Source organism: Syngnathus typhle, unplaced genomic scaffold, assembly GCF_033458585.1.
Source record: "Syngnathus typhle isolate RoL2023-S1 ecotype Sweden unplaced genomic scaffold, RoL_Styp_1.0 HiC_scaffold_38, whole genome shotgun sequence".
Classification (NCBI taxonomy): Eukaryota; Metazoa; Chordata; class Actinopteri; order Syngnathiformes; family Syngnathidae; genus Syngnathus; species Syngnathus typhle.
Window position 1 is genome coordinate 126,090 of NW_026871944.1, and position 13,820 is coordinate 139,909.

General features: G+C 41.8%; 1 protein-coding gene across 1 annotated transcript; it reads right to left on the bottom strand.

Annotated features, from left to right (window-relative positions):
- Positions 1-4,519: 4,519 nt before the first annotated feature.
- On the bottom strand, positions 4,520-10,979 carry LOC133147254 (neurofilament heavy polypeptide-like). Its single transcript, XM_061271246.1, has 4 exons — positions 10,703-10,979; positions 8,694-10,616; positions 6,417-6,865; positions 4,520-6,224 (listed from the first exon to the last, which is right to left on the bottom strand). The coding sequence occupies exons 2-4, from the start codon at positions 9,929-9,931 to the stop codon at positions 5,449-5,451; spliced, it is 2,463 nt and encodes an 820-aa protein (XP_061127230.1). The 5' UTR covers positions 9,932-10,616; positions 10,703-10,979; the 3' UTR covers positions 4,520-5,448.
- Between the last annotated feature and the right edge of the window lie 2,841 nt (positions 10,980-13,820).

A 13,820-nucleotide genomic window follows, 5' to 3' on the forward strand; every position in this document is an offset into this window, starting at 1 on the left:
TAAAACATAAACCAAACGTTGGAGGTGGTCATTTCTTAATGCGCAGTAATAAACTCGGCACTCTAAAGCACCCGAGAGCGTTTTTTTCGATGCCAACCTAACCAGAGTGACGGGAGCGGCACAATTCAGAAAAAGTGCTCAGCTCGCCGAGAAAATGCGATTTAAGCAATAAAATTAAAAATGCTTATTAAACATAAACCAAACGTTGGAGGTGGTCATTTCTTCATGCGCAGTGAATAACTCGGCACTCTAAAGCCCCCGAGAGCGTTTTTTTCGATGCCAACCTAACCAGAGTGACGGGAGCGGCACAATTCAGAAAAAGTGCTCAGCTCGCCGAGAAAATGCGATTTAAGCAATAAAATTAAAAATGCTTATAAAACATAAACCAAACGTTGGAGGTGGTCATTTCTTCATGCGCAGTGAATAACGCGGCACTCTAAAGCACCCGAGAGCGTTTTTTTCGATTCCAACCTAACCAGAGTGACGGGAGCGGCACAATTCAGAAAAAGCGTTCAGCTCGCCGAGAAAATGCGATTTAGGCAATAAAATTAAAAATGCTCATAAAACATAAACCAAAGGTTGGAGGTGGTCATTTCTTAATGCGCAGTAATAAACTCGGCACTCTAAAGCACCCGAGAGCGTTTTTTTCGATGCCAACCTAACCAGAGTGACGGGAGCGGCACAATTCAGAAAAAGTGCTCAGCTCGCCGAGAAAATGCGATTTAAGCAATAAAATTAAAAATGCTTATAAAACATAAACCAAACGTTGGAGGTGGTCATTTCTTCATGCGCAGCGATAAACTCGGCACTCTAAAGCACCCGAGAGCGTTTTTTTCGATGCCAACCTAACCAGAGTGACGGGAGCGGCACAATTCAGAAAAAGTGCTCAGCTCGCCGAGAAAATGCGATTTAAGCAATAAAATTAAAAATGCTTATAAAACATAAACCAAACGTTGGAGGTGGTCAGTTCTTCATGCGCAGTGAATAACTCGGCACTCTAAAGCACCCGAGAGCGTTTTTTTCGATGCCAACCTAACCAGAGTGACGGGAGCGGCACAATTCAGAAAAAGCGCTCAGCTCGCCGAGAAAATGCGATTTAAGCAATAAAATTAAAAATGCTTATAAAACATAAACCAAACGTTGGAGGTGGTCATTTCTTCATGCGCAGTGAATAACTCGGCACTCTAAAGCACCCGAGAGCGTTTTTTTCGATGCCAACCTAACCAGAGTGACGGGAGCGGCACAATTCAGAAAAAGTGCTCAGCTCGCCGAGAAAATGCGATTTAAGCAATAAAATTAAAAATGCTTATAAAACATAAACCAAACGTTGGAGGTGGTCATTTCTTCATGCGCAGTGATAAACTCGGCACTCTAAAGCACCCGAGAGCGTTTTTTTCGATGCCAACCTAACCAGAGTGACGGGAGCGGCACAATTCAGAAAAAGCGCTCAGCTCGCCGAGAAAATGCGATTTAAGCAACAAAATTAAAAATGCTTATAAAACATAAACCAAACGTTGGAGGTGGTCATTTCTTCATGCGCAGTGATAAACTCGGCACTCTAAAGCACCCGAGAGCGTTTTTTTCGATGCCAACCTAACCAGAGTGACGGGAGCGGCACAATTCAGAAAAAGTGCTCAGCTCGCCGAGAAAATGCGATTTAAGCAATAAAATTAAAAATGCTTATAAAACATAAACCAAACGTTGGAGGTGGTCATTTCTTCATGCGCAGTGAATAACTCGGCACTCTAAAGCACCCGAGAGCGTTTTTTTCGATGCCAACCTAACCAGAGTGACGGGAGCGGCACAATTCAGAAAAAGTGCTCAGCTCGCCGAGAAAATGCGATTTAAGCAATAAAATTAAAAATGCTTATAAAACATAAACCAAACGTTGGAGGTGGTCATTTCTTAATGCGCAGTAATAAACTCCGCACTCTAAAGCACCCGAGAGCGTTTTTTTCGATGCCAACCTAACCAGAGTGACGGGAGCGGCACAATTCAGAAAAAGTGCTCAGCTCGCCGAGAAAATGCGATTTAAGCAATAAAATTAAAAATGCTTATAAAACATAAACCAAACGTTGGAGGTGGTCATTTCTTCATGCGCAGTGAATAACTCGGCACTCTAAAGCACCCGAGAGCGTTTTTTTTCGATGCCAACCTAACCAGAGTGACGGGAGCGGCACAATTCAGAAAAAGTGCTCAGCTCGCCGAGAAAATGCGATTTAAGCAATAAAATTAAAAATGCTTATAAAACATAAACCAAACGTTGGAGGTGGTCATTTCTTAATGCGCAGTAATAAACTCCGCACTCTAAAGCACCCGAGAGCGTTTTTTTCGATGCCAACCTAACCAGAGTGACGGGAGCGGCACAATTCAGAAAAAGTGCTCAGCTCGCCGAGAAAATGCGATTTAAGCAATAAAATTAAAAATGCTTATTAAACATAAACCAAACGTTGGAGGTGGTCATTTCTTCATGCGCAGTGAATAACTCGGCACTCTAAAGCACCCGAGAGCGTTTTTTTCGATGCCAACCTAACCAGAGTGACGGGAGCGGCACAATTCAGAAAAAGTGCTCAGCTCGCCGAGAAAATGCGATTTAAGCAATAAAATTAAAAATGCTTATAAAACATAAACCAAACGTTGGAGGTGGTCATTTCTTAATGCGCAGTAATAAACTCCGCACTCTAAAGCACCCGAGAGCGTTTTTTTCGATGCCAACCTAACCAGAGTGACGGGAGCGGCACAATTCAGAAAAAGTGCTCAGCTCGCCGAGAAAATGCGATTTAAGCAATAAAATTAAAAATGCTTATTAAACATAAACCAAACGTTGGAGGTGGTCATTTCTTCATGCGCAGTGAATAACTCGGCACTCTAAAGCACCCGAGAGCGTTTTTTTCGATGCCAACCTAACCAGAGTGACCGGAGCGGCACAATTCAGAAAAAGCGCTCAGCTCGCCGAGAAAATGCGATTTAAGCAATAAAATTAAAAATGCTTATAAAACATAAACCAAACGTTGGAGGTGGTCATTTCTTCATGCGCAGTGAATAACTCGGCACTCTAAAGCACCCGAGAGCGTTTTTTTCGATGCCAACCTAACCAGAGTGACGGGAGCGGCACAATTCAGAAAAAGTGCTCAGCTCGCCGAGAAAATGCGATTTAACCAATAAAATTAAAAATGCTTATAAAACATAAACCAAACGTTGGAGGTGGTCATTTCTTCATGCGCAGTGAATAACTCGGCACTCTAAAGCACCCGAGAGCGTTTTTTTCGATGCCAACCTAACCAGAGTGACGGGAGCGGCACAATTCAGAAAAAGTGCTCAGCTCGCCGAGAAAATGCGATTTAAGCAATAAAATTAAAAATGCTTATAAAACATAAACCAAACGTTGGAGGTGGTCATTTCTTCATGCGCAGTGAATAACTCGGCACTGTAAAGCACCCGAGAGCGTTTTGTTCGATGCCAACCTAACCAGAGTGACGGGAGCGGCACAATTCAGAAAAAGTGCAGCTCGCCGAGAAAATGCGATTTAAGCAATAAAATTAAAAATGCTTATAAAACATAAACCAAACGTTGGAGGTGGTCATTTCTTCATGCGCAGTGATAAACTCGGCACTCTAAAGCACCCGAGAGCGTTTTTTTCGATGCCAACCTAACCAGAGTGACGGGAGCGGCACAATTCAGAAAAAGTGCTCAGCTCGCCGAGAAAATGCGATTTAAGCAATAAAATTAAAAATGCTTATAAAACATAAACCAAACGTTGGAGGTGGTCATTTCTTCATGCGCAGTGATAAACTCGGCACTCTTAAGCACCCGAGAGCGTTTTTTTCGATGCCAACCTAACCAGAGTGACGGGAGCGGCACAATTCAGAAAAAGTGCTCAGCTCGCCGAGAAAATGCGATTTAAGCAATAAAATTAAAAATGCTTATTAAACATAAACCAAACGTTGGAGGTGGTCATTTCTCCATGCGCAGTGATAAACTCGGCACTCTAAAGCACCCGAGAGCGTTTTTTTCGATGCCAACCTAACCAGAGTGACGGGAGCGGCACAATTCAGAAAAAGTGCTCAGCTCGCCGAGAAAATGCGATTTAAGCAATAAAATTAAAAATGCTTATAAAACATAAACCAAACGTTGGAGGTGGTCATTTCTTCATGCGCAGTGAATAACTCGGCACTCTAAAGCACCCGAGAGCGTTTTTTTCGATGCCAACCTAACCAGAGTGACGGGAGCGGCACAATTCAGAAAAAGTGCTCAGCTCGCCGAGAAAATGCGATTTAAGCAATAAAATTAAAAATGCTTATAAAACATAAACCAAACGTTGGAGGTGGTCATTTCTTCATGCGCAGTGATAAACTCGGCACTCTAAAGCACCCGAGAGCGTTTTTTTCGATGCCAACCTAACCAGAGTGACGGGAGCGGCACAATTCAGAAAAAGCGCTCAGCTCGCCGAGAAAATGCGATTTAAGCAATAAAATTAAAAATGCTTATTGTAACTCCTCCAGGTACCAACAGACACAAGTGGCTTTCTCAACTGATGAATTTATTGAATCCAGCTTGTTCAGACTCATAAACACACCGTGAAAACTAAAAGCACAAAACAAACAATTAGCTCAAAAGAAAGACATTTAACACATAAAACGATTCTGACAAATACAACATACAAACAATACCTCGTTGGCTGAGTACCGAGAGAGGAATTAGTTTCAGTCGTCTTCTTCTTCTTATTGTTTCTTATCTTTCTTAACAACTTAGCTTTGTGACCACGCTTCAGTCACGCATCTTTCGATCTCTCGAGAGATCGCTTCTTCCGAGGAAATTAACCTCTACTTCTTCTTACAAAGCTCACTTACACTATAGCGCCCTCTGGTGGCACTCAACGGTAATAATAATGAAAATACACAGAAAATGAAAAGAAACGAAATATAGCAGTAACACTCCCACCAATCTCACAACTCTTGCTGTGGGATTCCTATGAATTACATTCAGGCTGACAAACTGAACATGAAAATACACACAAGCCCTTAGTCAGCTTCTAGCAAAACAATAACTTTATGAATAGGTCGTTCTAATGAGACTGTTTTAGTCACAAGTTTACTGTGTTTGTCATGTGTCCTTTCACTAACCAAAAGTCGAACCTTTCTCACTTTGTTGTCGGTTCCTGGATAGACATCAGTGACTTTGGCTAGCTTCCATTCATTACGTGGTGCCATGTCCTCTTTTAGAAGCACTACATCATTTACCTTCAGATTCCTTCTGTGTGCAGTCCACTTCTGTCTTTGTAATGGTTGTCTTGGAATCTCGTGTTTCTTGTTTCTGAAGATCCTCTTTAAGATGTTTCTTGATTTCCTTTTCCTCTTCAGGAGGCTTTTTGACTTCAGTTTCATTTTTAAGTTCTCTGTGTGTCTTTTTGAGAGCTTCTTTGGAAGTTCTCCTGAAGAACAGCACCTTTTAAGGAGGTGTTTTGCCTTCTTTCTCATCTTTGGTAACTTTCTTTGCTTCTGGGACTTCTTTATGGATTTTGAAAAATCTTTTTAAAGACGTTCTCTTGTCTTTGACTTCGGAACCACCTTCAAGTGGTTTCTTAGTTTCTTGAAGGACCACTGAAGACATGTTTGCTTCTTTGATGGGTTTCTCAACTTCTTTGAGACGTTCCCTTTTGAGAGCTTTGTCGACATCTTCCCGAGGACGCCTCTTGTCTTCTTTGCCTTCCTTCGGTGGTTTCTCTTGCGCTTCTTTGATGGTTCTTATTTTTCTGGGAAGCTTCTCGCTGGTTGGTTTTTCAGCTTCTTCAAGCTTTTGTTCTTTAGGAGGTTTGCTAAGGACACCCTTGTCCTCTTTTACTTTCAACTCATCCTTAGTCACTTCTTTGACCGACTTCTCTTCTTTCTTTGGTTTCCTGACTTCCTTCTCGTGGCTTGGAAGTTCTTTGAGTTTCTTTGGAGGTTTCTTGGCTTCCTTAGGAGGTACTTTGACCTCCTTGTCTTGTTTCTGCGGCTTTGTGACTTCCTTTGAAGTTACTTTGACCTCTGTGTCTTCTTTCTTGACTTCTTTCTGAGGTTTTTTCACTTCATTTTCTTTCCCTAAAGGTTCTGGTTTGGCTTTCACCTTGGGAACTTTTTCTTTTGTCACGTTGACGTGTTCTTTTTTGAGAACTGGCGCTGTTTGCTTTTTGGTGACTCTCAGGAACCTGAAAGGTTTCTTGGAAACATCCGCTTTCGGTGCAGGTTTTTCTTTTGGAGTCTTCTTGACTTCTTTGACCACTTTGGAAGTGTCGATTGTATCTTCTCTGGTGGTCACCTTGACAACTTTTGAGAGCTTCTCCGGTTCTTTTTTGGACGGTTTCATAACGTCTTTGGAGGGTTCCTTTGGTTTTTGCTTGGAAGGCTTCTCAGGTTCCCTGGAAATGACATCTTCAGGTTTTTCCTCCTTGGGAGGTTTCTTCTCCTCTTTCATCTCAGAAGGTTTACTTTCATCTTCTTGAGAAGGTTTCTGGATGTCTTTGTCTTCTCTTGGTTTCAGAAACTTTCTCTCTTTTCTCAGGGGTGTCTTGATGACTTTGTCTTCTCCCAAAGATTCGTCAACTTGTTTTTTCTGAGGGATCTCCAACACTTCCTTGGGAGGTTTCCTTTTTTCCTGGTCCTCAGAGGGTTTCGGCTCCTCATGGACCTTCTGGGATGGTTTCATGAGGTCTTTTTGGAGTCTGGTTGGTTTCAGGTGCGCTGTCTTTTTCCTGAGAGACCTTTTGATATCTTTCTCCTCTTCAGGTTCTTCATGTGGCACAGGGTTGCCATCAAGGGCTCTTTCAGAGAAGTCTCCTTCAAGTGCTTTGATAACGTTCGAAGGGGTGACGTCCTTTACTGTTGTCCTATTGACATAGTGGACCTTGTTCTGAAGCTTTAGAGAGGGCTTAAGCTCTGGGATGACCTTCTTGACAATAATACGATGACTAATACCAATCGCATCTCCATAGTTCAGGCAGGGATTGGTTTGTCCAACTATACTCCAACCAAGATCAGTGCGCTGAGCGTATGGCTCACCTTCCTTGCCTGACACAATCTCTCTTGGAAGAAGAGCTTGTGAGCAGTTGTATCCGATCAACAATCCTACCTCGCAATCTTGCAAAGGTGCGATTTCTGGTTGAAGGTGTTCTAAATGTGGCCAAGCTTTAGCTGTCTCATTAGTTGGAATGTGAGCTTTGTTGGCTGGAATGAATTCTCGTGTGTATGTAGGAGGTAAAGTGATTTCTTTGCTTGAGTTAAGACCACGAACTTTAAGATCTTGCAGTCTGTTAGACTGAACAACTGTAGTCTGGGAAGACATGGTAGACAGTTCTAGTTTAACCGGTTCTTGGTTTGTATCTAGCAACTTTGCAACTTCACTGAGAACAAAGGTTGTATCGCTTTGCGAATCCAGTAAGGCATATACAAGAACTTCTTTGTGTTTTGTAGAAGATGAAAGCCACACAGGAATGATTGCAGCAGTCAGTGTGTTATTTTCTTTACTCGCTACTCGGTTAGTTGTAGCCATGGCTGTAACTTGTTCTTGAGCTCGGTCGCTTTGACTTGATCTTTCGTTACTTGGATTTGGCTTAGCTAGTGGTTGCTTTTGTTCTTCTTTGTCCTTAACTCTATCTTCATGAAGACAGGTAGGATGCCCTTTACTGCACCTTTCACAAATATTGCGGTTGGTACAGCTCTTTGAAAGATGGCCTGGTTTGAGACAACCAAAACATAGCCTTTCCGACTTAATGTAGCTGATTCTGTCTGACACAGCCTTTTCAAGAAAACTTCTGCATTTGTGTAAACTGTGCTTGGGTTTCTTGCAGAACACACATACCAGTTGTGTTTTTTCTTGTGAAGTCGTCATCAGTGTTTTAACTCCAATTTCTTTCTGTTTGGTAAATTTCAGTTTGTCTGATTTGTTAAACTCACATTGTTTTAGTGACTGTAAAGATGTAACAGGATTACAAGCAATCTTGGCTTCTCTCGTTAAAAACTCAACAAACTGGCTGAAAGTGGGAAACTGATTTGTTTGTTCTTCAATTTCAACAACCTTGCGGTTCCAACTAGCAGCAAGCCAGTCTGGAAGTTTGGAAAGAATCTTTCGGTTCTCATTGCAGTCATTCAAGATCTCTAATGACTTAATGTGAGCTGTTGCAGCTTCACAACTGCGCAAGAAATCTGCAAAGTCCCTTAGTTCGAAACTGTCTCTTGAGGTCATTTTGGGCCATGCATGCAGTTTGTCTCTAAAAGCTTTTGCTATTGTGAATGGATTTCCATATCTTTCATCCAGAATCTTCCATGCAGCAGCATGTGCGGATTCAGTTCCAAGCAGGAAGTATCCTTCAATTGCTCTCTTAGCCGGTCCACTCACATATCTTCGAAGGTAGAATATCTTCTCCTTAGTTGTACTAGGTTCATCTTGTTTTTTCTTTTTCAATTACTTCTCTGGTTCTTCTATATCAAACAAATTTGTTTTAGGTTCATTTACCTGACATGTTTCGGCGGAATCTTCCGCCTTCATCAGAGTGTCACTGATGTGTTTGTGACGCGTCTTTATCAGCTGATGGATGAAGGCGTGGCTGGTAAAGACGCGTCACAAACACATCAGTGACACTCTGATGAAGGCGGAAGATTCCGCCGAAACATGTCAGGTAAATGAACCTAAAACAAATTTGTTTGATATAGAAGAACCAGAGAAGTAATATCTTCTCCTTGTTAGGGATATTCTTTTGGTCTATCAGTGTTTGGAATGACAGTTTCCAGTCACTGTAACTTAAGGGATCCCCAGAAAACACAGTAGGTTCCGGAACAGGGATACGACTAGTACTTAGTGCACTTGCTAGCACTTTAACTAAATCTGATGTACCATCACCTTTAGGAGTGCCTGCAGCTTGGGGTGAGACTTGTTCAAGCAGAGATGGAAAGCTTACATGTTCAACGTCTCTAATTTCTGTATTAATCTTTGTTACATCGACCCTTTGCACTTCTGCTACACTCATTTGGTCATAAACCTGCATCCTTGCTTGTGCTGCCTTGAGATCTTTGACCTTTTCCAGGTGCTGTACCTTTCTTTTCTTTTCATCAAGTGTTCTCTGCAGAGCTGCATACTCTTCTTCTTGTTGAGCCTTAAACTTTGCTTCATCTGCTTCTCTCTGCATTCTTAGGCTAATTTCTTCAGCCTCTCTTTCTAAGCGCTTTCTAATTTCTTCAGCCTCTCTTTCTAAGCACTTTTGTCTAATTAGTGTTTCTTGTTCCACTGCTCTTTTCCTGACTTCAACTTCTAGTCTTTCTATCTCTTGCTGTTCCATTTGTTGTTCTTCTAATATTTTTAGAACAGCTTGACTCGCTGCTGCTTCTGCGGCAGCTTCTTGATGTTTTACAGAGGATCTATGTGAATGCTCAGATGAGTTCTTAGTTATGTTGAAGGAGCTTGACTTACTGCTCGTAGTTTGAAAGAGGGAGCCTGCTTCCGGCCAATCTTGTTCCTCTCTTCCTTCCAATCGGCAAGTTGCTTTATTCACAAGGAAACCTGAGATCTCCACACACAGATCTGCTCTGCGACGTGTCTCTTGATCCGGTGGGGTGAGCTTGCGTAACTCATCATAAACCTTTGTGACATCTGCACAAAGACCTCTAATATCACCAGTTATATCTTCAAGAATGTCTTTATTTGAGGGTCCTGGTTGAGAGAGGGGTACTTTGGATGCCTTTGCATGTGTTCTCCACTTTTCGTAGTTGTAGTTAAATCTTTGCTGGAGTCCTTTAATCTTCTCATCCTGCATTTCTCTTCCCTTTTCTGTGAGTGTTTTCACTCTCTGACTTCTTCTAAGTTGTACTGAGTCTTGCTGCTCACTAGGATCAGTACCTTGGGTTTCTTCAGACTGACTTTGGGGTTCTGTACTAATTAATGGTGTATTTGGATCAGTCATTTTAACGTCTGTCACTTGTCACTAAACAGCAAAAATGTTTATGTAAACTAAAAGTCACCCCTAGACAGTCGACATTTGAAATATAAAGGCAGAATAAAATAAAAATGTAATACTGAATCTTTATACAGTAATGTGAAAGTAACTTAACCCTTTCAACTTAAATATACCAAAAACGTATTCAAATAAGAGTTATTCACATTTAAACTGTTCACATGAAACACATTTCTCATTCTTGGCACAAATAGGCCAGTGTAAAACAAATGTAGCCTACTGATGCTTAAACTTAAGTGCTTTAGACCTTACAATGTGGCTTAATAAACAAAATTAGGAATAGCAAAACGTTACTTTAAATCACAGTTTGATTAATCAACCTTAAACTTGCGTTTTGTTTTCCTTTTTTCAGACAAACTCTTAACTTATGAATGTCCGCATTTCTTATGGCCTTATCTTAAAGTGTTGGTCTTCAAATCCCGCTTTGGTCTCGTGCGCGCGCCCGCTCCGTGCACGTGCCGATCACGCTGTGGCAAGACTGCTGCTCATCTGATCATGCCGCCTCGCCTCCACTCGCGCAGATCAGTCGAGTTTTCACTGTAACTCCTCCAGGTACCAACAGACACAAGTGGCTTTCTCAACTGATGAATTTATTGAATCCAGCTTGTTCAGACTCATAAACACACCGTGAAAACTAAAAGCACAAAACAAACAATTAGCTCAAAAGAAAGACATTTAACACATAAAACGATTCTGACAAATACAACATACAAACAATACCTCGTTGGCTGAGTACCGAGAGAGGAATTAGTTTCAGTCGTCTTCTTCTTCTTATTGTTTCTTATCTTTCTTAACAACTTAGCTTTGTGACCACGCTTCAGTCACGCATCTTTCGATCTCTCGAGAGATCGCTTCTTCCGAGGAAATTAACCTCTACTTCTTCTTACAAAGCTCACTTACACTATAGCGCCCTCTGGTGGCACTCAACGGTAATAATAATGAAAATACACAGAAAATGAAAAGAAACGAAATATAGCAGTAACACTTATAAAACATAAACCAAACGTTGGAGGTGGTCATTTCTTCATGCGCAGTGATAAACTCGGCACTCTAAAGCACCCGAGAGCCTTTTTTTCGATGCCAACCTAACCAGAGTGACGGGAGCGGCACAATTCAGAAAAAGTGCTCAGCTCGCCGAGAAAATGCGATTTAAGCAATAAAATTAAAAATGCTTATAAAACATAAACCAAACGTTGGAGGTGGTCATTTCTTCATGCGCAGTGAATAACTCGGCACTCTAAAGCACCCGAGAGCGTTTTTTTCGATGCCAACCTAACCAGAGTGACGGGAGCGGCACAATTCAGAAAAAGCGCTCAGCTCGCCGAGAAAATGCGATTTAAGCAATAAAATTAAAAATGCTTATAAAACATAAACCAAACGTTGGAGGTGGTCATTTCTTCATGCGCAGTGATAAACTCGGCACTCTAAAGCACCCGAGAGCGTTTTTTTCGATGCCAACCTAACCAGAGTGACGGGAGCGGCACAATTCAGAAAAAGTGCTCAGCTCGACGAGAAAATGCGATTTAAGCAATAAAATTAAAAATGCTTATAAAACATAAACCAAACGTTGGAGGTGGTCATTTCTTCATGCGCAGTGAATAACTCGGCACTCTAAAGCACCCGAGAGCGTTTTTTTCGATGCCAACCTAACCAGAGTGACGGGAGCGGCACAATTCAGAAAAAGTGCTCAGCTCGCCGAGAAAATGCGATTTAAGCAATAAAATTAAAAATGCTTATAAAACATAAACCAAACGTTGGAGGTGGTCATTTCTTAATGCGCAGTAATAAACTCGGCACTCTAAAGCACCCGAGAGCGTTTTTTTCGATGCCAACCTAACCAGAGTGACGGGAGCGGCACAATTCAGAAAAAGTGCTCAGCTCGCCGAGAAAATGCGATTTAAGCAATAAAATTAAAAATGCTTATAAAACATAAACCAAACGTTGGAGGTGGTCATTTCTTCATGCGCAGTGATAAACTCGGCACTCTAAAGCACCCGAGAGCGTTTTTTTCGATGCCAACCTAACCAGAGTGACGGGAGCGGCACAATTCAGAAAAAGTGCTCAGCTCGCCGAGAAAATGCGATTTAAGCAATAAAATTAAAAATGCTTATAAAACATAAACCAAACGTCGGAGGTGGTCATTTCTTCATGCGCAGTGAATAACTCGGCACTCTAAAGCACCCGAGAGCGTTTTTTTCGATGCCAACCTAACCAGAGTGACGGGAGCGGCACAATTCAGAAGAAGTGCTCAGCTCGCCGAGAAAATGCGATTTAAGCAATAAAATTAAAAATGCTTATAAAACATAAACCAAACGTTGGAGGTGGTCATTTCTTAATGCGCAGTAATAAACTCGGCACTCTAAAGCACCCGAGAGCGTTTTTTTCGATGCCAACCTAACCAGAGTGACGGGAGCGGCACAATTCAGAAAAAGTGCTCAGCTCGCCGAGAAAATGCGATTTAAGCAATAAAATTAAAAATGCTTATAAAAAATAAACCAAACGTTGGAGGTGGTCATTTCTTCATGCGCAGTGATAAACTCGGCACTCTAAAGCACCCGAGAGCGTTTTTTTCGATGCCAACCTAACCAGAGTTACGGGAGCGGCACAATTCAGAAAAAGTGCTCAGCTCGCCGAGAAAATGCGATTTAAGCAATAAAATTAAAAATGCTTATAAAACATAAACCAAACGTTGGAGGTGGTCATTTCTTCATGCGCAGTGATAAACTCGGCACTCTAAAGCACCCGAGAGCGTTTTTTTCGATGCCAACCTAACCAGAGTGACGGGAGCGGCACAATTCAGAAAAAGCGCTCAGCTCGCCGAGAAAATGCGATTTAAGCAATAAAATTAAAAATGCTTATAAAACATAAATCAAACGTTGGAGGTGGTCATTTCTTCATGCGCAGTGATAAACTCGGCACTCTAAAGCACCCGAGAGCGTTTTTTTCGATGCCAACCTAACCAGAGTGACGGGAGCGGCACAATTCAGAAAAAGTGCTCAGCTCGCCGAGAAAATGCGATTTAAGCAATAAAATTAAAAATGCTTATAAAACATAAACCAAACGTTGGAGGTGGTCATTTCTTCATGCGCAGTGATAAACTCGGCACTCTAAAGCACCCGAGAGCGTTTTTTTCGATGCCAACCTAACCAGAGTTACGGGAGCGGCACAATTCAGAAAAAGTGCTCAGCTCGCCGAGAAAATGCGATTTAAGCAATAAAATTAAAAATGCTTATAAAACATAAACCAAACGTTGGAGGTGGTCATTTCTTCATGCGCAGTGATAAACTCGGCACTCTAAAGCACCCGAGAGCGTTTTTTTCGATGCCAACCTAACCAGAGTGACGGGAGCGGCACAATTCAGAAAAAGCGCTCAGCTCGCCGAGAAAATGCGATTTAAGCAATAAAATTAAAAATGCTTATAAAACATAAACCAAACGTTGGAGGTGGTCATTTCTTCATGCGCAGTGAATAACTCGGCACTCTAAAGCACCCGAGAGCGTTTTTTTCGATGCCAACCTAACCAGAGTGACGGGAGCGGCACAATTCAGAAAAAGTGCTCAGCTCGCCGAGAAAATGCGATTTAAGCAATAAAATTAAAAATGCTTATAAAACATAAACCAAACGTTGGAGGTTGTCATTTTCTCATGCGCAGTGATAAACTCGGCACTCTAAAGCACCCGAGAGCGTTTTTTTCGATGCAAACCTAACCAGAGTGACGGGAGCGGCACAATTCAGAAAAAGCGCTCAGCTCGCCGAGAAAATGCGATTTAAGCAATAAAATTAAAAATGCTTATAAAACATAAACCAAACGTTGGAGGTGGTCATTTCTTCATGCGCA

Coding starts and splice junctions, on each gene's coding strand:
- LOC133147254 (XM_061271246.1), bottom strand. CDS start 9,931: ATGACTGATCCAAATACACCATTAATTAGTACAGAACCCCAAAGTCAG. Junction 6,866..8,693: donor GAGAAGATATTACTTCTCTG/GTTCTTCTATAT, acceptor CTATGTCAATAG/GACAACAGTAAAGGACGTCA. Junction 6,225..6,416: donor ACCTCCCAAGGAGGAAAAAC/CTGAAGATGTCA, acceptor CAAAAGAAAAAC/CTGCACCGAAAGCGGATGTT.